The 26,449-nt window shown below is 40.4% G+C and overlaps 1 protein-coding gene across 9 annotated transcripts in view; it reads left to right on the plus strand.

Moving 5' to 3' along the window:
* Positions 1-26,449, plus strand: part of SNX25 (sorting nexin 25) — a 119,503-nt gene that overhangs the window by 27,017 nt on the left and 66,037 nt on the right. For all 9 annotated transcript variants that reach the window (XM_047772351.1, XM_047772355.1, XM_047772352.1 and 6 more), the window contains exons 3-5: positions 12,288-12,504; positions 18,540-18,712; positions 19,870-20,056. In XM_047772351.1, coding sequence (XP_047628307.1) covers positions 12,288-12,504; positions 18,540-18,712; positions 19,870-20,056 — 577 coding nt within the window. The remainder of the gene's footprint in view (positions 1-12,287; positions 12,505-18,539; positions 18,713-19,869; positions 20,057-26,449) is intronic.

Consider the following 26,449-nt stretch of genomic DNA (forward strand, 5'->3'; position numbering starts at 1 on the left):
GTTCCCGTCATGGTTCAGTGGCTAATGAATCCGACTAGGAACCATGAGGTTTCAGGTTCGATCCCTGGCCTTGCTCAGTGGGTTAAGGATCCGGTGTTGTAGGTCACAGATGCGGCTCAGATCCCGTGTTGCTGTGGCTCTGGCATAGGCCGAAAGCTAAAGCTACAGCTCCGATTATACCCCTAGCCTGGGAACCTCCATATGCTGCAGGGAGCAGCTCCAGAAAAGGCAAAAGGACAAAAATAAGTAAATAAATAAAATAAAATAAAAATTGAACATGAATACTTTGTAAGACAGTTCGAAATTGTGTGGATTTATAGGATTTTAGGACTTTGAGGACCCTAAACTTTTAAAATATTTTTATTATATTAGAATATAATGACTTTGATAAGATTTATTGGATTTAAAATTTGACTTCTGTTATAATCTCAAAATCATGGTTTAAAAAAGAGTAATGCTTAATTTCTTTTATTGAGGTGAAATTTATATACTTTGAAATGCACAAATCTTAAGTGTAAAATTCAGCAGTTTTCTGAAGTGCATATAACCACGTACTCACCATCCTAATCAAAATAAAGAACATTTCGAGAGTTCCTGTTGTGGCTCAGCAGAAGCGAATCTGACTAGTATCCACGAGGATGCAGGTTTGATCCCTGGCCTCGCTCAGTGGGTTAAGGATCCGGCGTTGCCATGAGCTGCAGTGTAGGTCGCAGATGAGGCTTAGATCTGGCATGGCTGTGTCTGTGGCAGAGGCCAGCAGCTATAGTTCCTATTGGACCCCTAGCCTGGCAACCTCCATATGCTGCAGGTGTGGCCCTAAAAAAAAGAAAAAATAAAAAAAGACAAAACAAAAAACAAAATAAACATTTCTGTCATCACTGAAAGTTTGCTTCATGCCCCCCTCTAATCAAAACCCTCCCTTCATTCTTCTAATCTCTTCTCTCACATAGCTTTGCATGTTCTTAAACTCCAAAGACATAGAGTCATACAGTATGTCGTCCTTTATGCCTGTCTTCTTTTGCTCAACCTAGTGTTTATGAGATTTATCTGTGTTGTGTACATCAGTTCATCCTGGTGACTACTGACTAGTATTCCATTATACTAATATGACTCTGTCACAGTATATTTATCCTTTCTCCTTTTGGACATTTGTTGTTTCTAATTTTTTGAAATATAGTGAATAAAGTTACTCTAAACAAGTATTTTCATGGATATATGTTTTCATTTCTCTTGGATAGATTCTTAGGAGTAGAATTGCTGAGACATAGGGTAGTTGTATGTTTAACTGTATGATAAATTGCTAAATATTATTCCAAGTTGGTTGTATCTTTTTAGACTCCCACCAACAACGTATGAGAGTTCCAAGTGTTTGATATTATCACCAACATTTGCCTTTGTCATTCTATTTTAGCCATTCCAATGGTTATAAAATGTCATCTTACTGTGGGTTTAAATTGTTCAACATCATTAGTCATCAGGGATATGCATCTTTTCATGTGAATATTGACTATTTCCATGCCTTCCTTTGTGATATGTCTGTTCAAGTCTTTTTATTTTTAACTTATATTTATTTATCTTATAACTTGTTTGTAAGGATGTTTAAACTATGTATTCTGGATTCACAGCCTTTGTTAGATAATAGGTATGGAGAATATTTTTTTTTCCCAGTTTTTAAATTGCCTCTTATTTTCTTAATATTGTCTTTGAGCAGAAGTTTTTAATTTTTATGAAGTCCAGTTTACCAATCCTGTTCTTTAAATAGAAGCATTTTTATTCCTTTGTCTTCAAGCTCACTAACATTTTTTTTCTCCGTTATTTCCAATCTGTAAAGTGTATCAAGCTATTTTTTTTTATTTCAAATATTGTACTTTTCATGTCTAGAATTTCTATTTAGTCCTTTTTTTGTAATTTTTGGTTCTTTGCTGAGATTTTCCCATTTGTCATTTATTATGACCACCTTTATCTTTAATTCCTCAAACATATTTAAAATGTTTTTATTATATATATTATGTAATATAATTTATAATAGCTGTTTTGAAATTCCTGTATGCTAATTCTAACATCTGGGCCATCTTGGGGTTAGTTTCTATTGATTGCTTTTTCTCTTAACCATGTGTTACTTTTGGTTTTTTCTTTTTTTTCTTTGCATGGCCACACCTGTGGCCTATGGAAGTTCCTGGGTTAGGTGTCAAAGCAGAGCTGCAGCTGAGGCCACAGCAATACCAGATCTGAGCCACATCTGCAAAACATGCTGCAGCTTGTGGCAATACTGGATCCATAACCCACTGAGTGAGGCCACAGTTCAAATCCGCATCCTTACAGAGACAACATTGGGTCCCTAACCTGCTGAGCCACAGTAGGAACTCCATTTTATGGGGTTTTATTCTGAGGTTGTTATTCTTGATTGTATAATGAATAATGTAGATACTGCTTTCTAGACATTTTAGATTTCCTCTGATGCATTTTCTTAAATGCAGTTTAATTTCTGACTGATGACCTTGAAGATACTTGGTTTTATAAGTGTGTGTGTGTATGTATGTATATATATGTATTTATGGTCATTCTATTTGGATTTTGTCCTTAGTCTAAAGTGAATCCCTCAATTTTGGGACATAGGCCTAACTCCAGTTCACAGTCCTCCCTCAGAGGCCCCTGGCCACACCTCTAACTGGGCAGGACTCCCTTTGGCCGACAGCACTTGAAGTATCTGCTCAGCCATTTCATTCTCCTAGCTGCTGCTTTGCACTGATCTCCTTGTAGTCTTACCTCCATATGTGTATGGTTCACGTTTAGCAATGGGTTTGAGAGTTTGAATGCAGGTTTTTTTGGTACAGATTGCTCCGGCAGTTCCTAACTCTGTTTTCCAATATCTTAGACTGAACATTCCTTTTTTTAAAATTTAAGTTCACACTGCCTTGTGCCTCAAGGACTGTTGAGTGCCTTCAGGGGAAAGGTGTATAAATATGGGTTGTATACCTTTCAAGGGTTGATTCCTCTTCAGTTTCTGCTCATTTTGGTTGCTCCCCTGTGCCTTTAAGTAGTTCTTTGATATTTTCTTTATGTTCCTGATTGTTTTCTGTATGACAACTAGTCTGTTATAAGCTAGTTCACTGTTTTTAGAACTGGAAATCTGTCTTTATTTATTAGTTTCAATTGTAAAATACTGGAGTTCCCGTCGTGGCGCAGTGGTTAACGAATCCGACTAGGAACCACGAGGTTGCGGGTTCGGTCCCTGCCCTTGCTCAGTGGGTTAACGATCCGGCGTTGCCATGAGCTGTGGTGTAGGTTGCAGACACGGCTCGGATCCCACGTTGCTGTGGCTCTGGCGTAGGCCGGTGGCTGCAGCTCCAATTCGACCCCTAGCCCGGGAACCTCCATATGCCTCGGGAGTGGCCCAAGAAATAGCAACAACAACAACAACAACAACAAAATTGTAAAATACATATAATGTAAAATTTATCATCTTAACCATTTTTAAACATACAGTTCAGTGGTATAAGTACATTTTCATTACTGTACAAAGTTTTGTTTTTTTTTTCTTTTTTGTTTTTTAGGGCTGCACCAGCAGTGTATGGAAGTTCCCAGGCTGGGGGTTGAATCAGAGCTGTAGCCACTGGCCTACACCCCAGCCATGCAGGATCCTTAACCCACTGAGTAAGGCCAGGGATGGAAGCCACATCCTCATGATTTCTAGTTGGATTCGTTTCCCTGCACCACTGCAGGAACTCTGTACAAAGTTTTTAGAACTCTTTTCATCTTGCAAAACTGAAACTTTATATCCATTAAATAACAATTCCCAATCCCCCTTCCCCTAGCCCCCGGTAACCACCATTCTACTTGCTGTGTTGGTGAGTTTGACTCCAGGTTCCCTGTGTAAATGAAATCATATAATGTTTGTCCTTTGTGTTTAGCTATTTATTTAGCATGATGTCCTCAATGTTCATCCATTTTGCAGCATGTGTCAGAATTTCCTTCCTTTTTAAGACTGATTAATACTCCATTTTATGTCTGTAACCCCATTTTGTGTATCTGTTTATCCATCAGTGGACGCATGGGTTGCTTCCACCTTTTGGCTATTGTGAATAATGCTGCTATGAATATAGTGTCTCTTTTTTAAGATGTAGCGTTTCTTGGAGTTCCCGTTGTGGCTCAGGGGAAACGAATCCAACTAGGAACCGTGAGGTTTTGGGTTCAATCCCTGGCTTCAATCAGTGGGTTAAGGACCTGGCGTTGCCATGAGCTGTGGTGTAGGTCGAAGACATGGCTTGGATCCTGTGTTGCTGTGGCGTGGGCTGGCAGCTGGTGTTCCGATTAGACCCCTAGCCTGGGAACCTCTATATGCCGCGAGTGTGGCCCTAAAAAGCAAAAAAAAAAAAAAGGTAAAGTTTCTCTGCATTTAAATATGACATGTTTATCTAGAGTAGACCAACTTGTTTTAGAAATGTTTATGAAAAAAAGATGGGATAAGGGTTGAGGTCTAGATGACAAAAAACAAAAAAGAACAAAATAAAACAGAATACATTATCCTCAGGCTAATTCCTGTGAATGACTTATTTTAAGTGGAAAATTTTAATTTAAAGCCAAAGGTTAGATTTATACTTTGATACAGTAATTTCTTTCTTTTCTCTTTACCATATTCTTAATGTTTACAACTGCCTGTCTTTTGTTTTAAACAAAATGATTTCCAGGGAAGTTGAACATTATATCATCTACCAAAAGGGGCACAATAGGCTGCTGTAAAATTGGTTATTGGGAATTAAATTTGTGCATTTGGCAGTAGTTGGTAAAAAAAACCCACAGGAGTTCCTGTTGTGGTTTGGTGGGTTAAGGATCTGGTGTTGCTGCAAGGTGTGGCATAGGTTGCAGATGTGGCTTGTTGTGGTATTGCTGTGGCTGTGACATAGGCCTCAGCTTCAGCTCTGATTTGTTCCCTAGCCTGGACACTTCCATATGCCATGGGTGTGGCTATAAAAAACAAAAATACAAAAACAAAACTAAAATTGCCTTCCAAAAATTTGAACTTTTGTCTTAATGGGAAATTAGAATCTAGAAATGTATGTTGAGAAGCCTAAGAGGTTTCATAAGAATTTAGAAAATCTCTGGTGATTATAATTTGCATCTCAGGATTATTTTAATTTACATTTCTAAACTCTTTAATTGAAATTCTGTGTGTTATTAGTTAGCTGTAATAGACTTGAACTGGTAAAATTGAGGATATCTTGTTATGATTGCAGAATCTAAATAATAGGGATGCTTGTTAAGGCTGAAGTCATTTGAGTTCAGTTGATATAAAATGTTTATGAACTATTTCTTTATTTATTTTTGTCTTTTTGTCTTCTTACGGCTGCACCTGAAGCTTATGGAGGTTCCCAGGCTAGGGGTCCATTCGGAGCTGTAGCCGCCAGCCCACGCCAGAGCCACAGCAACGCGGGATCCAAGCTGCATCTGCAGCCTACATCGCAGCTCACCAGCAATGCTGGATCCTTAACCCACTGAGCAAGGCCAGGGATCGAACCTGAGTCCTCATGGATGCCAGTTGGATTCGTTAACCGCTGAGCCTCCACGAGAAGTCTCGTGAGCTATTTATTTAAATTAGTTTAATTTAAAACTGGATTAGTTTAAACTAGATAATATCATTTTTCCATTTTATCTTTATGTATTTTACTCCTTTTTAAATATGTAATTTAAAAACATTCACCCAGAGTTAAGTAAAATCTGTAAAGGCAGATGTATACATGTTCATGTGTGGATTTTTATTATGAAGTGAGCTGTGTTGTAACTCAGTATAAATTAGGTCTCAAGTCTTCCTAGGTCAAATTAAAAAGAAGAAAGAAGTCATAGTAAAAAATGCAGCGCAAAAGAATATAGTTAGGCTTTCTGTGGAATAATAAGAATTACTAAAGCTACAAATGCTGGAATTTTAATGGCATACTTGGGGAAGATAATCGAAGCATATTGTTACCATGTTAGCCAATTTAAAATGTAAAACTAGGATTTCCATCGTGGCTCAGTGGAAAACAAACCAGACTAGTATCCATGAGGATGTGGGTTTGATTCCTGGCCTCACTCAGTGGGTTAAGGATCCTGTGTTGCGGCGAGCTGTGGTGAAGGCCAATAGCTACAGTTCCGATTAGACTCCTAGCCTGGGAACTTCCATATTTTGACGGTTTGGCCCTAAAATAAATAAATAAATTAATACATATATAAAATATGAAACTGTCTTTCAGCAGTTCAGATACAGTATGAAGGAACTATGTCTGTCAAGTCAGAACAGCTGCCCTTCTCTACCAGATACCCTTAAAAGTTTTTCTCCTAAAGTTTTGTTTCCTGGAAAACTGACAGAAGATAGACTTTTAAAAATCTTTTTGACTTACTATTAAATCTCGCTAGATCCATAGTCTAATTTTCACTAGGCTATCCGGAATTATCTCACTAGTATGGGCCAGAGAAGTTAATTCAGTAATTACCTGCTATTTGCTCAGTAGAACTTTCAATTTAAGTTCTGGAATTGAAAATCCAGTTTTGGGTAAGATTTTATCTGTTTTAAAGCACTGGGGATAGTGGTGGCAGCACTTTCTCTCTCTCTCTCTCTCTCTCTCTTTTTCTTTTTTCCTTTTAGGTCTACACCCTTGCCATATGGTAGTTTCTAGGTTAGGGGTCCAATCAGAGCTCCAGCTGCCGACTTACGCCACAGCCACAGCAATGCTAGGTCTGAGCTGCATCAGAGACCTACCCCACAGCTTGCAGCAAAGCCAAAGCCCTAACCCACTGAGCAAGGCCAGGGATCAAACCAGCATCCTCATGGTTACTAGTTGGGTTCCTTACTGCTGAGCCACAACAGGAATGCCAGCAAGCACTTTGTCTCATTAAGGGACTGTTTTAGAAATACCATTACCTTCATTACTTTTTTGTGGTGGTCTTCACAAATGCAATTAATGTTCTATATGCATTTCAAAGCAAATAGTTTTGAGTGGCTCTTACTACTTTTCTGGATTTCAGTGCTATGTGTGCCTGTAAATAAATTGTCCAGGTTTATGCAAGAGGCCATAACTGGCATTTTTTTTTTGCTTTTTAGGCCCACCTCCGAGGCATATGGAAATTCTTAGGGTAGAGGTTGAATCAGAGCTACAGTTGTCACCCTACCCCACAGCCATAGCAGCATGGGATCTGAGCTGCATCTACGACCTACCCGACAGCTCACAGCAACACCAGATCCTTAACCCACTGAGCAGGCCAGGGATCAAACCAGCATCCTCATGGATCCTAGTTGGATTCATTACCGCTGAGCCATGGCGGAAACTCCAAGAGGCTGTAACTCGAACCATCGTAATAACAGAAGATATTACAGTCATTGTCCAAGTGTAGCAGAACTTTGTTTCTTTGGAACATGTCCTAGATAAGGTGAACCTGATGTGGTAATCTCTTTTACTAGGCTCCCTCTGGCCAATTCCAGAGGAGGTTAGACTGTCCAAGGATTAGATGCTGACACAGAAGCAGAAGAGCTAGTACCTCAAAGAACATGACACCTCCCTCCCCGTAGGCTCTACTTACTTAGTTCATGACTCTTTACCCACAAGTATGAAATACGTGCCTATTTTTGTTGAATGAATGAATAGATTCATTCATTCAACAGCCTCAGGTCTTCCCAGAAGATGGCCTTCCTTCTGCACATGGAGTGATTATTAATCACATTTCTAAGAACTTTGCAAACCTTAAATGGCCATCAACAGAATTACTGTTTTTTAATCATTACGGTTAGGGCAGTTCCTGTTTAAAGGGGGACTGTTTCTTTGTTCCAAGAGACTCAGGTCATGGTCATTTGGGACCTGTGGGGCTCTACCTCTTGGGCATGCAAGATTGCATCCTAGATTGTCCTGGGGGAAAGGCAGAGATGGAAAGTGGCTCTCTTGGAGTGTTCTCTCATATTGTTTGCTTAGTTTGAGTCATTCCTTGCTCTGAAAATTTATAGCGATTACCTAACATCACATTATGTAGCCAAATGGTAGCTTTTTAACTGGTATCCTCACCTCTAGTATTTCTCTACTTTGTTACCTTAAATCCTCTTCTCAGATTAATCTAACTAAAACTAAAATTCTAATCATGTTATTCCACTCTTTAACCTTCAACGATTCTCTCTTACCTGCTTCTTTCTTTGTGAGCAGTCCTAGAAAATAGATGTATTTGAGTGGTTGTAGCATCTGAATTTTTGTTGGCTATTATTATGCCTTTAGACAAGACGCTCTTTGCTTGGCTGTGAGAGTAAGTGCTCTTTCATTTCTCATTGTGGTTACATTACTTATGCTTATTTCCTAATGAAGGCCCATAAAATGATTTTATGATCATGAATTTCTCCAGCTCCTTGAATTGACCCAAAAGGCATATTTTAAAATATTTTGTTTGTGTACTTGTGTAAATGACTGTAGGTAGTTATGTAATACCTACTTAGAATCATGGTTTTGTTTTGTACTATTTATTTATTTTGTCTTTTTGCCATTTCTTGGGCCACTTCCGCGACATATGGAGGTTCCCAGACTAGGAGTCCAATCGGAGCTGTAGTCGCCAGCCTATACCAGAGCCACAGCAACGCAGGATCGGACCCATGTCTGTGACCTACACCACAGCTCACGGCAACTCTGGGTCCTTAACCCACTGAGCAAGGCCAGGGATCGAACCCGCAACCTCATTGTTCCTAGTCGGATTCGCTACCCACTGAGCCACGACGGGAACTCCTGTTATGTACTTTTTAAATCTGTTATATTTTTATGACAGTTTGAAGAGAGGTGCTGATGGACTATTGATAGAAGATATGCTTGTGGCTAACACATCTCTATTACTGAGTATAGATTTTTTGCCAATATTCATTTTTATTAATTTCTAACTAAGAAGTATAAACAGGAATATTTTAGCGCTATAATAATTAGAATATGCAATGTCATTAACAAATTTAATGAGACATTATGTAGGTGAAGACGCCCTTCACATAAATCCTCTAGCCTGTCAGAAAGATCTTATTTTTAGATATTTAGTCTCTTATAATTGCTCTAAGTTTCTTGCTTTAATTTGAGATTAAATTTTAATGAAAGGAAAAATGCTTCTATTTTCCAAACATTTTTGGTTTGCAGATTGATTTGTTATGAGTTAAAAATTCTGTGGCATGAGAACTTCTGGTTTTATAAAAGACTAAGAGAGAAGGCGTTTTCACTGTGGCTTAGTGGTAATGAACCCAACCAGTATCCATAAGGATGAGAGTTCAATCCCTGGCCCTGCTTAGTGGGTTGAGGATCCGGTGTTGCCATGAGCTATGGTGTAGGTCACAGACATGGCTTGGATCCTGAGTCGCTGTGGCTGTGGCGTAGGTCGACAGCTGTAGTTCTGATTCGACCCCTTGCCTGGGAACTTCCATGTGCCTCAGGTACAGCCCTAAAAAGTAAAAAAAAAAAAAAAAAAAAGAGAGAGAAAGGATTGCATGTGAACAAAATAGCAGTGTGGGGGTCTTTTTGTTTTTTTAATTTTATTGGAGTATAGTTTACCTACAGTGTTGTGTGAAGCACTGTTTACAACAGCCAAGACATGGAAGCAACCTAGATGTCCATCGACAGAGGAATGGACAAACAGTGTTTTATTGCCAAGGTGTGTTTCACCTTGCCAGTATGCTCTTGTTGCTTGGCACTGGGATGCCTAGAAGGAGGATAAAAGGATATAAAGGCCTGGAGGTTGTGAAATCCAGCTCAGGATATAATTTTTCCATGTCATCCTTATCCATTAGATTTCCAGCTTGTTTAAAAATTTCTTATGATGGGGAGTTCCCATCATGGCTCAGTGGGTAGCGAATCCGACTAGGAACCATGAGGTTGCGGGTTCGATCCCTGGCCTTGTTCAGTGGGTTAAGGATCTGGTGTTGCCATGAGCTGTGGTGTAGGTTGCAGGCACGGCTCGGATCCCTTGTTGCTGTGGCTCTGGCGTAGGCTGGCAGCAATAGCTCAGATTAGACCCCTAGCCTGGGAACCTCCATATGCTGCAGCTGCGGCCCTAGAAAATGCAAAAAAAAAAAAAAAAAATTCTTATGATGGAACATGCATCATTTAATATGGCAATCTCTTGAATAACTTAAATACTTTTATTTCTCCTTATGTTGAATAGAAAAAGCAATTTCCTTGTTATTTCCACCGATTAGTCCTATTTGTACCGTCTAGAACAATTTTTAAAAGTAGAGCCATTTACATATTTTTTTATACAAATGTGTTTTAAACAGGCTGGCTATCCAGTGGACAAGGGAACTATTTCAGATTTCTCATTTCTTTCTTTTGTTCCATCTTTAGGCAGGACTACAGTGTACTGAGCAGAAAGAGCATTTGACTGGCAGAGGAGACTTTGGTTTTGCCACCTGTTTGACTTTGAGCAAGTTATTTCACTTCTCTGAGTCTCAGTTTCTTGAGATGAAACTCAGTTACTGCGTAGGAACCATTGTTCTTGTTGCTGATAGATGACATTATAGGATTGACCCATTCCTGTTTTTGCCGTAATTTCTTAGATGGGTCAGAAACCATTTCTACATTCTTTCTGGTGGAAGAGTCCAATTAGGGGTGAGATATGGCTACTTTTTACAAAACACAGAAAATGTAACAATGATTTGTTCAAATAAAGATCTGGACATGAGCAGAAAGTAGCTGAAATGTTTAGGAGGCGATTTGTTTGTTGGTTTTCCTTTTGTTTTGCCTTTCCTTTCATGCTCAGTGGCTACTGATCCACCTTATGCACTGGAAACCCTCTCTAGATATTATGTAGTAAATAGTGAAAGATTGGGGCAGTCTCATTTTTTTTTTTTTTCTTTTTAATGCCTGCCCCATAGTCTTTGGCAAGTAATAGTTCTTGGCTCTTCAGCTCAGTTATCCAGAAGGTCTTATCCTCACCATGGAGGCCAAAGGAATGACTTTGAGGACTTACCCAAACCTTTGTGTACAAAGTTTGTGTCTGTGAACAAAATTCTTGATGCAGTACATATATTTTTGAGTCTTAGGATTTAAGTCGCCATTTCGTTAATTGCTATAAAGCTGCATTCCAGAAATCCTGGAAATGTGGAAAAGCGTTGGATGTATTGTCATAGTTGATATTCTGAAAAGAAAAAAAAATCACGGAATACTAAAACAAGAATAGTGCCTCCTCTGACATGTCTGCTTTTGCAGAAACAGGGGGTCCTCACACAGGGTGAATACTGATCCTGAGCTAGGGGTTCCATTTTTTATTCAGTTTTCTAAGAAACCTGACTCCCCCCACCAAAACCTCCCCAACGTTTAAAAGTTGGTGTTCCTCTGTCTGCCAGGCATGAAGCAGGATCACAAGTTATGGCTTGTTGTCAGGATTCCTGGGCATAAAGTAGTGGGTAGGCAAATAAAGCAGGGGGATAAATTATTTTTCTAAAATGATTTAAGATCACATCAAAATTAAGCCAAATCAAATGATGGTTGAAAAAGGAAGGAAAAAACCTTGAGCAATAAGCAGTAATAAAAAGAAAATATCCCAGGTATCCTTAGCTGAAACAGGATGTGGCTCAATGTTTTTCTCCTTTGAGTCCCTTTGGGGAAGCAGCACTTAAATTGAGTAACATTGGGGAGGGCAGAGCCTTGGCCTGGTTGATGGTAGAGAAGTTTGAGAGAGACCACAGGCTGAGGGAAGCCACCCACACGGTGCCAGCCGAATTCTCTGGGAGGCTACTCTCTGGGTCCTGGGAACTTGCAGGGGATGAGCACTGTCCAGGGAGCTGCAGCTTCCAGGAATGATGAGAGAAGAGCCCCTTCCTCCTCCATTGTACTGCCCCCTCCCTCCCCCCAGCATCCTCCACCAGTAAAACTCAACCCTATGCCAGTTGGCAAAGATATGTTTACAGAGTCCAGCTCCAGTACCATAAAGCAGGAAAAATATTGTGAGTGGGAGCTGAGAGGCAATTAAATTGATAACTGGCACATTCCACAAGTGTATTTTACTGTATAGTATGCTCTATTTAAAAAATGTTTTTAAAAAATGTTTTTAGAGAGTTTGGTACCAAGGTAGAATATTTAAAAATTGGGCTATCCAAGACGTATGGTCACAACAAGCCAGAATTCTAGTTAGATGAGAGTCCCTCATTTTGAAAGGTTTTAGAAAAGGAGTATATCTTCCCTTGTTTTCTTACTCTCTTTGTATTTTAAACTGTGACTGTTAACTGATAGGTGGCCAGTTTCCAGTAGAAAAAGTGTCTCAGTGTCTGCTTTCACCTGCGCTTGACATGTTGTTTTGTCTGTTCCTGGTAGTGTTTGACTACAGTTACAGAGACTACATCCTGTCCTGGTATGGAAGCCTCAGCAGAGACGAGGGCCAACTCTACCACCTGCTCTCCGAGGACTTCTGGGAAATTGCCAGACAGCTGCGCCACAGGCTGAGTCACGTGGATGTGGTCAAAGTTGTTTGCAGTGATGTGGTGAGAGCGTTGCTCACTCACTTCTGTGACCTGAAGGCGGCGAATGCCAGGTGACTGTTACAAATGGGAATAATCCCCTCCCCACATTATTCACATTAAAAATTTTATCTTGTTGTGAACGGGGTCAAAGTCAAGACAAAACTCTAGCATATTCATCCTCTTGCTGGGATCTGGCTGGAAAGGTAGACATGTCTGGGGGAATAATCATAATATTTGGATAGAGTAGTTTTTAAAAAAATTTTAATTAAAAAAACTTTATTCACTTGTTTGATTTTTGTGGATATATGAAATGTATTTTACTGAGCCAGCATTATGTTGAATTTATTTAGCTTAGTATTAAGGGTACCTTAATATTTAACTAGTTTTGGAGTTCCCATTGTGGCACAGCTAAAGCATATCTGACTGGGAACCATGAGGCAGGTTCGATCCCTGGCCTTGGTCAGTGGGTTAAGGATCCTGGCATTGCCATGAGCTGTGGTGTAGGTCACAGATGTGACTCGGATCTGGCATTGCTGTAGCTGGGGTGAAGGCCTGCAGCTGTAGCTCTGATTCGAACCCTAGCCTGGGAACCTCTGTATGCTTTGGATGTGGCCCTAAAAAGCAAAAATAAATAAATAAATAAAATAAGTAAATAAAAAATTAGCTAGTTAAGGGAAACAGAATTTGATGACAGTGTTTTATACTCTGAGAGAGTGTCGGTATGTTTTCACTTTTCAGGGAAATTTAAATAAAGCTCATGTCTCTTTTTGTGAGTCCCATGTTAAGAAGTCTATTGCGTTACAGTATCCCCAAAATTGATTTTTAAAAGGAACTCAGTGTTGGAGAAAGTGGGCTGTAATTAGAGAAGGTGTGTCAGTGTGAAAATTGCTCGTATTTAGGCTTAGCAGCTTTTTGTACTGTTACACAGGAAAGGCTTGTGCCTGAGAGTGACCCTGCCTCAAGGAAGATTTCACCAAGGCCTTTCTGTGCTCATAGCAAGTTCTTACTCCCAGATTCACTGATGAGATCTTAAATGCCTGAGAGTGTGGTGAATCCTAGCACCTCTAACTTGGACATAAAGTTCAGTCTTAGAGTTCCTGCTGTGGCTCAGTGGGTTAAGGACCTGGCATGGTGTCCATGAAGATGTGTGTTCGATCCCTGGACTCACTCAGTGGGTTAAGGATCTGGTGTTGCCATGAGCTGTGGTGTAGGTCGCAGATGCAACTTGGATTCTGAGTTGCTGTGGATGTGGTGTAGGCTTGCAGCTACAGCTCTGATTTGACCCCTAGCCTGGGAACTACCATATGCCGAAGGTGCAGCTGTAAAAAGAAAAAAATACAGTCTTATTGCAGTGAGTGGCCTTTTGCCCGTTTGGATGTGGCCTCAGTTGGAGCAGGAACGGAACTCTCTGCAGTTAACATGCCGCTTCTCACTGACACTGCTCTGCCTCTGCTGTAGGGAAGAGAGGAGGTATTGCAGACTGCATAAGTAAGCAGAGGAATCTTCCTTGAGCAGGTGGTAACTCCTATTCCTCTAAGAAGCCTGGTTGTGAGCCTCTGTCTGAAAGCACTTTCTCGGCCTGGCCACTGGGGGTAGTGGTGCAGCAGCAGCTCTCATCCTCCGCTGGGCTACCTCTTCCCACAAATTGTTCTCACTCCCATGTCCCCAGCTCACGCTTGTGAGGCTAGCTTCCGTAGAGCTACCATGTGCCTTTTCTTTTCCATTTTGCTGCCCCCAGTGTTTAAAAATAAAACTGGGAATACATTTTATATTGTGACCCAGTTTCATCCAAAAATATTCATTACCTGTGATAACTTTGATATTTTTTATTGTTTACCATTTAAAAGCATGGCCTTTGAGACTAAATTTTGTGGGAGTCACAACCCACAGTTTGAAAAAAATTACTGTAGATCAGCAATTTTTAGATTTCGTGGTCTCAGAATCCCCCCGCCCCTTAAGTTATTAAGGCCCTAAAAGAGCTTTAGTTTATGTGGGTTATGGCACGTGGTGTCCTGGGGCAAGCCTGGCTGGTTTGCAGGAGCTGACTGTGCACAGCTCTTCCCAACCCGGAGGTCACATTGTCCCATCATAATTGGCCACAGGAAAACGCTGCACCTTGAAGCTTTTTTCACCCTGGAGAGCGAGTTGTTAAACTTTTACCAGCTCACCACTCATCATATCTGTCAATATTTACCATATTCAGTATTAAACTAAGAAACTTTTTTAAGTGTAAGAATACAAAGTACACCTTCCACTCACCCTCAGAGTGGCAATGTCATCACACATCAAGTAGTCTCTGAAAAACGCCACCACAACCCGTATGAGTGAAAAAGACACATGGAATTTTTGTAGTACTGTGAATATGGTTTGGACCACCTGAAAGTGTCTTGGGGACCCAGGAGCCTCTAGACCACCCTTTGAAAACCACTTTTTGGAGAGAAGATGACTTCCTGTAAGGAGATATGTGAATCATAGGAAAACAGGAGAAATAGACTCTTGGGTTAACTCCCTGGAGTCTCAAAGTTAGCCTTCTGAAGTGTTCAGCAGCCCCATGCAGCACCTAATTTGCTGTAGTACCTGTTTTATAAAGTGCTCCCTAGTTCTGCCTGGCAGAAAGTGTCAGAGACTTGTTTAAATTCAGTGGAAGCTCACTTTAAGGTATTTAAGATATGATTCAATAGAGGAGGGTATTTTAGATCATTATTTTATTCCAGTAGGAAGACTGATGAATTGAGATTTGGGAGAAGAGCAAGTGGTTAGAGAAATTAACTGTTTTTATGATTATCTGATTTCAACATGAGACTATATTTTTCACTGAGGCACTTATTTACCAGCTTCTGAAAATTGCTGCTTTTGCAGATGATATAAAGATGGTTTGGGTCAGCCCCAAAATAATAGAAACAGAGAATTGATTCCATTTTAGGAGCTCCTTCTCTTTGGACTTCTGGTTTTCTTCTGCCAAGTGTAGATTTATTTTACTGCTATGTAGGCTATGCCTAGAAGCTCTAGTTGATGATTCTTATTAAAGAAAAAAAATGCCTCTGTTCTCCGAGATTATGGATATTTGGAAAAATGCCAGTAAGTCACCGGTGTTTTGCATGTAGATGACCATGCCCTGGAAGTGAAAGCTGGGGATCCAGTATCTGATTATGCATCATCTTCTACCAATCACACAACGAGGCTGGCAGAAACACATCTGGATTTAATTGTTGTTTCTGTACTTGCCTGCCCCAGGTAAACAGTGCCCTCACCCTGGAAATCACTGTTGGTATGCAAATTTCCATTGGCTGCAAAATGACTTTGGCAGTCAGGGAAGTGCCCAGTTGAATCAGCTGCTATCAGACAAGAGAATAATAAATTGCATTAATAAAAGCAACACATCCTCTGCTGACTGTTAAGCAATTGCGTGGAGGCAGCTTTCCGGTCAGCCTGTATTTATTCTCCAGCTGACATTCTTTTGGCTGCTCTAAGCCAGTCCAGATCATACTTAATTCTTGCCTCTGCTTCCTCTTGCTTTGCCCCATCTGTTTGTTCCAGAATGTTTCAGGAAGATCTGAAAATAATTGTTTTTATGCTGTTAAATCAATAGCATCTTTCACAGCCTCCTTTTCCAATCTCTGTGTGCTGTTTAAGGGAGAAGTAATACTTTTATTCACATATTTTTCTTCTTTCATTCTTTTTCCCTTTTCCTCTTAACCTCTGATTAGGGTGTAGAGTCTGGACTTGAAAGTCAGGCAGGACAGAACTTGAGAGTTGTTTGTATCCACTGTTTATTACCTCTGTGACTTTGGACTATTCGCTTAACCAGATCCTTAATAGTCTCATCTATAACATGGTGATGATGATATCTCCTTCTTGGTGTGGGTGGGAAGAATAAATATATTGCACAAAGGAATTTACAGAAGGTTAATGTCCTTTAGCTCACTCAAGGCATGAGAACCCAGTGGTAAGTTCTGGGAAACAAGATTTTTTTTTTGTCTTTTTAGGGCCGCATCTGTGGCATATGGAGGTTCCCAGGCTAGGGGTTGAATTGGAGCTGCAGCTGCTGGCCTACACCACAGCCACAGCAATGCTGGATCCAAGCTGTATCTGCAAACTACACTGCAGCTCACAGCAATGCTGGATCCTTAACCCGCACAGCGAGGCCAGGGATCGAAACCACATCCTCAGGGTTACTAGTCAGGTTTGTTACCGCTGAGCCATGATGAAAACTCCAGGAAACAAGTGATTGATACACACTGACTGAAGGACTAAGGCTTCAATCCACCAAAATGCTGGGTGGACACCTCTTGGCCCAGAATAGGCATCTGCACCTACCCCTTCCTCAGCTTCTAAATGAATGCTTGCTGCCCATTTACTAGGGGCATCATAGGAATATCCTTCTTGGAGGTAGCAGAGAGCTCCAAGGAAACATTCACCTTTCCTTTTTTTATACAGCAAGCTCCTTTGAACAGCTGTCTGGGCTTTGGTTCACTCAGTGTTTTTCCCTGTCTTTAATTGTTTACCCTCCATGAGAACAGAGAAGGGACTTTCAGAGGGATTTTGATGTCCTATAAAGAAGGCTCTTTTGTTAAAGTGAATTTTGCAGGGGTGGGACAACTCCCCCCAATAAATATTAACTGTATATATATTGTAAAATAAAGTTTTACCTTTGAAAGTGCTTGACATGACAAAGTAACATCTATATCTTACTGTATTAAAATATCAACTCTAGCTGGTAATGAGCTGGAGTTTAAAATAAATGAAGAGTCCATTTTTTTAAAAGTAAACATGTACTAGTATATATCCAAAGGCTTACTCTTAAAGTTGTTCATTAGTGTTGACTTTGTTGACAGTCCTAATTGTTGACACGTTGGGATTCAATTCCTCTTCCTTATTGTAGAAGATAAACCTTTCTTTTTTCATGTATGTACACTAGAAACTAGTCTTCAGTTTTGAGTGCAAAAAGAAATCAAGGTTAACTCCTAGGACACATTAGTCATAAAGGCATCAATATGCGTTTATTTGTTTCATTTCCTTGGTGGTACCTGGTATGCTTCTTACCTTTCTCTTTAGTGTTTTGCTTTTGTTTTTGTTCCCACCATTGGCCACTAGTTACTATAAGAAGCCCATAAACTGCCACTTATCTGGAAGATATTAGAAGTATTATCTTCCACTCTTTCTTGAATTGCATCAAGATACTGTAGGGGAAAGGAGGTAGAGAAAGTCCTACTTTCCACTCTTCTTCAGTCAGATCATCCAAATTAATGGTCCTGGCATGAGATTGGGTTAGTGCTGACAGGTAATCTGTGGCCAAGGTTGGTAAGATTGGCTGGAAAATACTTAGGAGCCTCACAGAAGGCAGTTTGCCATCAAATTATGTAGCATCAAGTTGTGGATCTTTTCCTCGGTGGGAATACCCATGCATTTGTTTTACCCCTTGAGCCCCCTAGTCAGGAAAGCTGCCTGGTGATCCTGCTTTATGCTTTGTGAGTTTTTTTTTTTTTTTTAAATGAAGCTGTATATCACATTGAAGACCTCTGGGAGGGAGTTCCCATTGTGGCTCAGAGGTCATGAGCCTAAATGTTATCCATGAGGATGCGGATTCGATCCCTGGCCTTGCTCAGTGGGTTAAGGATCTGGTGTTGCCGTGAGCTGTGGTGTAGGTTGCAGACATGGCTCAGATCCCACCTTGCTGTGGCTGTGGTGTAGGCCGGCAGCCTCAGCTCCAGTTTGACCCCTAGCCTGGGAAGTTCCATGTGTGGTGTGTGTGGCCCTAAAAAGCTAAGAGGGTTAAAAAAAAAAAGAGTTCTAGGAGACTCAGAAATAATTGAGTTATATAGAGATGTTCATTCCTTTCTGGATTGTTGCTGTGACTTGAGAGTCATGTATAACTCTTGATGCCACTTAAGGTTAGAAATCCTAAAAGGTCATGCATTTTCATTTTTCCAGATTCATCTGTGGTTGGGAAAATTGACTATTGATATTGTTGAAGAGTGGACACAGATATTAAAACTGATATGTCACCCATTTGAAATTTTTTTTTACCTGATGGCACATAACCAAATTGTTTTTATAGAAATTTCCTTCTTGCATCTTCCATCTCTTCATGTATTTTTCCTTTCAGACATGAAGAACAGCCGAGGCCTTTTGTGTTGCATGCATGCTTGAGGAACTCAGATGATGAAGTAAGATTTCTACAGACGTGTTCTCGGGTTCTGGTGTTTTGTCTCCTCCCCTCAAAGGATGTCCAGTCTCTCAGCTTACGCATAATGCTTGCAGAAATTCTCACAACAAAAGGTAGACTTTTATAAGTAATTGGTATTACTAATACAGTACTTATGCAAACTAACATGCTTCATGCTAATGTGATTACACTTTATATGACACCTGTGCATACCTTGTATACTGTGGAATATATGGGAATTAAAGTGCTTTCCAAACGTCAGGTTTAAATGTCACTTAAAGAAGGCATTGCTTGGCCATGCATGATAAACAAATTTTTTGTATAACATATTGCCAGATACATGGCCCGTTCTGTTGTTTATAACACATGGCCAGTTCTTTGGCTCTCCACAGTGTGGCATCCATTTGGGTTAGTTTTTTGAGCTACTCAGGCCAATTATATGCATTAATGAAAGAAAATCTGTACTAAAACTCTAGTATGCATTTACCTAAAATATCTTTGCTATTTACACAATTCATTCATAAGAACTATAAGTAAATAAATAATTTATTTACAATAAATAAAAAAGGAACTGTACCACAATATATGTGGTTACTATAAAAAAGTGTATCCAGGGAAATGCTTAGCCAGGATAAGAAAAATGGAAGAACGTATGATGGGAGAGAAACTTTTCTTATCTCGGAATCTCAAATAACATTGTGTTTGATATGCATTGATTGAATATCTCATTTGTTATCTCAGGATTAGCCAGCTGTTCCCATTAGCTCATACAGCCAACCACAGAGAAAGGGGGAACATTTTAACCTAAAGTTAGGATGAATCTGTCAGAGTGTCATTGACTGTTTAACAACTTCCTCCCTGAGGTCTGCTTTCACCAGTTGGGAGAATGTTGACTTTCATCTTTTGGCAGACAAAACATATTGAGCCTTATAAAAGAAACAAAAGGGAAAAAAATTAATGTACTTAATTTTGATAGTTTTGTTAACAACTTGGGTTCCAAATTATATTTTTTTCATTATTTTTTTTTACATGTAACTCATTTGCTAAAGCAACTACTTGGTTGTAGCCATAGCTGGTAGCAAACCCAGAGGGATGGGTAGCCGTGTGTGTGTGTGTGTGTGTGTGTGTGTGTGTGTGTGTGTGTGTCTAGGGCCCATTTGGGCAGCAGTTTTAGAATGTTTCCCAAATGTAGTTTCAGTTAAATAACATAAAAACAATCCCTTTAAAGGAGAATACCCTTTTCAGTGGTGCTTTCTTCTCTGTTTCACAGTCCTGAAGCCAGTAGTGGAGTTGCTTAGTAATCCAGATTACATTAACCAGATGCTGCTTGCCCAGTTGGAGCACAGAGAACAGATGAATGAACATCACAAGAGAGCCTACACGTATGCTCCTTCTTATGAAGAGTTCATCAAGCTTATTAACAGCAACTCTGATGTTGAGTTCTTGAAACAACTAAGGTATTTGGTCTTGAATTATAGCATGACAATAGCAACTAATTATCCTCCTCTGCCTAGCTAGGTAAAAAAAAAATGTGGTTGTCAGGGAAGCGGAAATAAAGGAAGTTCATAAATCTTACTAATTAGTAACAACAAGATTTATCCAGCCTTCTCCTTTAGCAATGGAATTTGTTTGTTCAAAGTATCATGTTTTGGAAGTAATTAGGGTATAATAGAAAGCTGTTCAGTTGTTAGAACCTGCGTAGCTGCTTAGATGCTTACCTTGGAAAAGCAGTGGAAGGAAATGTGTTTTTAAAATTGTAATGTAGAACATTGTGTTGATTTTCATTTTTCTTGGAAAATACAGAGGCCCAGGTTTGGGAATAAAGGGTTCTCGATTCGTTGTTTTGAGAAAACACTTTTGAGGTATATCCCAGGAGTCTCATTTATAGGGGAGTTCAGTCTCCTTTATTGCACTTGAGATATTTTAGGGGTGAGTGTGTTTATTTTTTGTTTTTAAATACAGTGTATGCATATACAGTATGATTGTATAGTATCCTGTGGTTTGTGTATTTTCTAGTTTCTGTTTCTCTTGTTAGCCCTCTGTTTTAGTGTCCCAATCAAGCCTGCATGGGGAGAAAGGAAGCTCTGGTCTGTGAGCTTTGCTTTTGATGGATAATTTTTGTAAATCACTGATGGAAAAGTAAGATATTGGCTGAAATTGGGTCTTTGGACTGAGGAATTTAGCCACATTTGCCCCTGAAATGGGGTCAACATTAATATGAGTTATGCTGGTTAATTTTCTAATCTGAATAATACACCTTCTAAGAAACATACGCTGTGGGCAGCACTGCTGTGTTCTCATCGACTGTGCCATATGTTAATCTAGGTCCCACAAATGTATAATGATGGGTTTGATTGTGTAGCTTTGTTTACAAGTAGTTTAGTTCTTGTGGGATATAGTCTCTGAAGATTTTAATCATGTTTCTCTTCCCATATGTAATCTTGAAGAGGCTATACGGTATTTATCTGTGATTATTTATGTCTGAACCTAGAAATTCCTTTTTCATAATTGCCATACTTGAACTGATCAAGGACCCAAGAGCCAATATTCGAAGCTTGCTATCTGAACCTTACAGGTTACATCTACTCAAAGATCATCTTTACTGTGGTTTCCAGTGACTCCTTTTAAAGTGTCATGCCATGGAAAGTGCAAGAGCCCGCAGTGTCACACACCCTTGTTGCCTCCCTGTCCCCTTAAAATTCTCAACACACAACATACGCAGCAAGCTCTGGTTCTGTAGGTGCTGTTCAGGCTTATACTCTAGTATTCCTCTGCCTGGTGCTTTTATAACATTGTTCCCAGATGTGCTGTGTGTGGTGTGACCAAGGTAACGGGATGCCCTCCATGGAATTAATTTCCTTCTAAGATGCTGTTTATGAGCAGATGATCCCTCATGTTAATAAACTGTGGGTGCATTGAATTCCTAAGCATTTCCCTTGCCAAACAGTCTCTCCACAGTAAGGCCAGACATGGATCATTTGCTAACTGCAGGGAAGTTTAAGATAACAATCTCAGATCAATAGTGGCAGATACTTAAGTGCATCAGTATTCATTCTTCTTCCAGACTTAAGGATGAGTATTCTTTTTTTCTGAACCAAATGAAAGACTCCAGCACTGCACACATGGTGACAAAGTTAATGGTGTAACAAAAAGGTGCCAAAAGGCATTTATTGATCAGAACTAATTATTTTGAATGGTCAGCTATTGGTACTGTAATACTATCATTTTGTATCTGAGCACAGTTCCTCTATTATAAGATGAATGAATCTTGTTAAAAATTAATGGTTCGGAGTTCCCATCGTGGCTCAGTGGTTAACGGATCCGACTGGGAACCATGAGGTTGCGGGTTCGATCCCTGGCCTTGCTTAGTGGGTTAAGGATCCGGCGTTGCCATGAACTGTGGTGTAGGTTGCAGACGCGGCTCGGATCCTGCGTTGCTGTGGCTCTGGTGTAGGCTGACGGCTACAGCTCTGCTTAGACCCCTAGCCTGGGAACCTCCACATGCGGGCGTGGCCCTAGGAAAAAAAAAAAAAAGAATTAATGGTTCATCTTCTTCACAGTGTACTAGCAAAAGGCTCTGGGCTATTTGAAATGCTTTAAATATCCTAATATTGGCAGTTTTTCATCTAGTAGATAAAGAAGTAGCTCAGCAAGTACTGCCCTTTAAAAAAAAAAAGCACGATGTCTATTGTCCCAGGATGCAGGATGATTGGACAGCCTGCTTTTGTCACAGTAGGAGCATTATGGATTTTCTTCACCCTGTGCCCAAAGATACTGCTGAAAGTTCTTTTTTTTTTTTTTGTCTTCTCTTTTCACAGCCACACCTATGGCATATGGAAGTTCCATATGTTCCTGGGCTAGGGGTTGAATCAGAGCTGCAGCTGAGGCCTAAGCCACAGCCACAGCCACACTGGCTCCAAGCCACATCTGTAGCCTGTGCCACAGCTTGTGGCAATGCCAAGTCCTTAACCTACTGAGCAAGGCAAGGGATCGAACCTGCATCCTCATGGATACCATGTTGGGTTCTTAACCCACTAAGCCACAAGAGGGACTCCTTCAGTAGAAGTTCTGATTTTACACTTTCCCTTTTCCCTCTAATGTGTGATGGAACAAAAGCATTATAAGCACTTAAATCTCTTTTTTTGGCCATGCCCACTTCACACAGGGATCAAACCTGTGCTACAGCTGCTACATGAGCCACAACAGAGACAAGGCTAGATCCTTAACCTGCTGAGCCACCAGGGAACTCCTTAAATCTTTTCTTGACATCACTTCTTCTTGATAATAGGGTAGTACTGAAGGGTAGCCCACTGGGGGTTGAGCCCTGGAGACTTAAGGGGCAGTAGAAGAGCTAAACTAAAGAATAGCTTTTTCAAGAATTGAGATATAATATACTTACTGTAAAAGTCATTATTTTACAGTGTACAATTCAATGGTTTTTAGTATATTCAAAGGCTGTGCACCTGTTATCACTAGCTAATTCCAGACTATTTTCATCACCCTGAAAATAGTTTCTACCTTGTACCTACTGACAGTCACTTCCCATTCTTCTTCTCCCCCTGGCCCTTGGCAACCACTAATCTGCTTTCTGTCTTGGTGGATTTGCCGATTCTGGACATTTCGTATAAATGTAATCATACAGTATATGTCCTTTTGTGTCTGGCTTCTTTCACTCAGCATAATGTTTTCGAGATTCATCCATGTTGCAATATATATCAATACTCCATTGTATGAATATATCACATTTTGTTTATTTCTCAGCTGATGGAAGATTTGGGTTGTTGCACTTTAAAGAATGCCTTTGATCCTTGAGCATCTTCAGTGGTATTATCCATGACTTTTGAGAAATGAGACTAAAGTAAAATGTTGGAGGTTCCTAACCTCTTCCCACCACCATCTAGATCCCTGCTACCAACAAGGAGTGTTCCTGGTACAGACCCAGGAAAGGGTGTCCCTTTAGTGCCTTATTCCTTTTCTATATATTGTATTCTCTTTTATGTCCCCCACCCTCCTGTTAGAAACACCTTACGTTGGGTTTCAGTGAAACGGATACCTGGAGGTGCTTTGGTGATTAGACAATCAAACTCTTAAAGGGCATTGTCTATTAGAAGTAAAAAGAATCCATTTAATTAAATTGGTGGAATGACTTATGCTTCTGATCTCCTTCCCTTTATAAACTTTGTTCCTCATGTCAATCTTGGGGAATAGGTTGATAACTTCTTCTAGAAGGACTGTGAAATTCTCTTGTAACAAGGGGTGTGAGCTTCTTCAAAGAGTCATGTGTACCTGGCAATATCAGCTGTGGGGTCAGCGTAATCCTGAAGAACTTACAGTCCCCTCAGCAAGTCTGACAAGGAACCTTGGGAGAAAAGACTGTGAAAGTCATTTTAGTCGGCGTTCAGTGTGCACATCCAGAGTTGCTTTCCATACACCTGTGTAAATACCGCGTTGTCCTGGGGCATCTTTCCTGGACCTGTGACTACAAGACAGTTCCTTGGGCTTTGCTGTGTTGAAATGTTTCGGCAGTTCTCTTTGATGCGGCAAGTACCATGTCTTTTGTCCACAAGGTGGTTATCCCTGCTTTGTTGTATCTGAGGCACAGACCTGAGGACTAGTTCTTATTCCCTGCTTCTTGGACTAGAGAAGCTACTGGGAACAGCTCTGGGATGGCAGAGATTGATGTTTTTGCTCCAAGAGTAAGGGATGCTGCATAAATTAGCTCGTTACTTGGCTACTTACTGTTCACCCGATAAGAAAAATTGCCCTCTATTTAAGGGTCAGTTCTGCTCCCTCTTATTGACAGGCAGAATTGCTTTTTATCAGACTCCTATCTAATACCCACATCGATGAGGCTTATCAGCCATGTAGCACTAATGGAGCTGCTTTCTTTAATCATAGTCTCCACTATTCTGTTGTTTCCCTGGTTCAGTGAGAGTATTCTGCCGTCTGACTTTATTAGTGTTTTACGTCACTGTCTTCAAGTTGCTTTTGATAAAATTTTGGGATACACTGCCTGAGGCAGGGAAAGAGTCTAATTTAGACTAAGTGAAACCATCCACTTTCATTTCATTTGTATTTGGGAGATAGATGAATGTTTTCTGAAAGAAGTAGTCATTCAACTCTGCTCGGCTGGAATGCAGTAAAAAAAAACAAAAAAGCCCCTAGAAGGTGCTGTTTGTAGGTCTGCAGTAGTTTGTTTTATTCTGAGTTGGCATGAGCTGCTTTCACAGTAGGATTATAGAGCTAGAAATGTGTCTTTCAGGTATATTAAATTTGTGATTTTTAACCCTGGCCGTATGTTAGAATCTACCAGGCTTTAAAAAAATTACAGTTTGATATCCTGCTGTCCCTTTGAGGCTCCTTCCTTTTTCTTCTCTAGCCTCGAAGTGAGGATATGGTAGCTAGACTGGTTTATTATTTTGAAGTTTCTGGGTCTTCTGGTAGGAGCGGTGATCAACTCTGCTAACACAACAGAAGTCATAGATCTGAATGCCATGTTGATGTGAATATTAAAGGGCAAACAAATGGATTGCCACTGCTGCTGTGGTTGGGATGACGGCCACGGTCAAGGGAGGAAAACTCAAGTTCAGAGCAGAGATGCATCCATTAGTGAAACTTGGCAGTCACAACCATACTAGAGAAAGGATTGTATGTGCCTATATTTTGAAGATTAAGCAAAGGAGAAATGAAAGGTTTTGCCCTGACAGAATCTATTGTAAAGAAGTAGGCAGAGAGTGGCCCAGGAATTGGGCATATCCAGGGCTGCCTGTGTTCTGTAATTCTTCAGGGTATTTGTGAAAAGTGCCCTCATGAAAATCATTTCCTCCTCCATGGAAAATACAGATGCCTAGGCTTCACCTCTGGGAACTTTTATATAACTGGTCTGCAGTGGATCCTGGGTGTAAGCTCCCCAGGTGATTATAAAATGCAATTAATATGCTGAGAATCTGTTTTAAATGTAATGCTCTTTCACATGCTGCCGATCTGAAGGCTTGGCTAGATGTTGTGTCATGTAATTCATTGTATTCTGATTCTTTGAAAACTGTTGGGGTCAAATTGGAGCTGCTGCTGCCAGCCTACGACACAGCCACAGCAATGCCAAATCTGACCTACCCCGAAGCTGGTGGCAACACTGGATCCTTTAACCCACTGAGCGAGGCCAGGCCCGGTATCGAACCTACCTCCTTATGGATACTAGTCAGATTTGTTACTGCTAAGCCTTAACAGGAACTTCTGAAAACTGTTGATTCCTGTTTGAGATATATGGTAACTCCGCTGAGAATACTGATTACTCAGGCCCCCTCATTCTCCTGCCATAGTGAACAAAGAGCCTTTTATCGCTGACTTTCCTGAGAGATGTGTTTGACCCAAGGTTTGTCAGCCTTGGCACAGTTGACATTGGGGCTCGATAATTCTTTGTTGTGGGGGTTATAAGCAGCATCCCTGGCCTCTGTCCACTGCCTGGCGGTAGCACTCCCACAGTTGTGACAACCAGCAGTGTCTCCAGATGTCGCCATGTGTCCTCTGGGGGTCAGAATTGTCCTTGCTTAGGAGCCGCTGGTTTAACGCCATGAATAGTTTGGAGATGTTGTACTTTTATTATCCAGTTAGGACTGGATTTACTGAAAAATTATAGAATACTCAAAGAATAATGACAGAGTATTATTTGTCATACTTTTGTATGACAAAAGTACAGAGGGTTTTTTTTCCTTCGTTACATAAAGGGAGTCTGGAGTAAGCAATCAGAGGCTGGTACGGGGCTGCACTCCCCTCAAGGCCCCAGGTTCCTCCGAGCTCACTGCTCTGCCATCCTGTGTTCCACAGCCCTCCTGCCTCAGGATGTTGTGTAG

This window comes from Phacochoerus africanus, chromosome 3 (assembly GCF_016906955.1).
Source record: "Phacochoerus africanus isolate WHEZ1 chromosome 3, ROS_Pafr_v1, whole genome shotgun sequence".
Taxonomy (NCBI): Eukaryota; Metazoa; Chordata; class Mammalia; order Artiodactyla; family Suidae; genus Phacochoerus; species Phacochoerus africanus.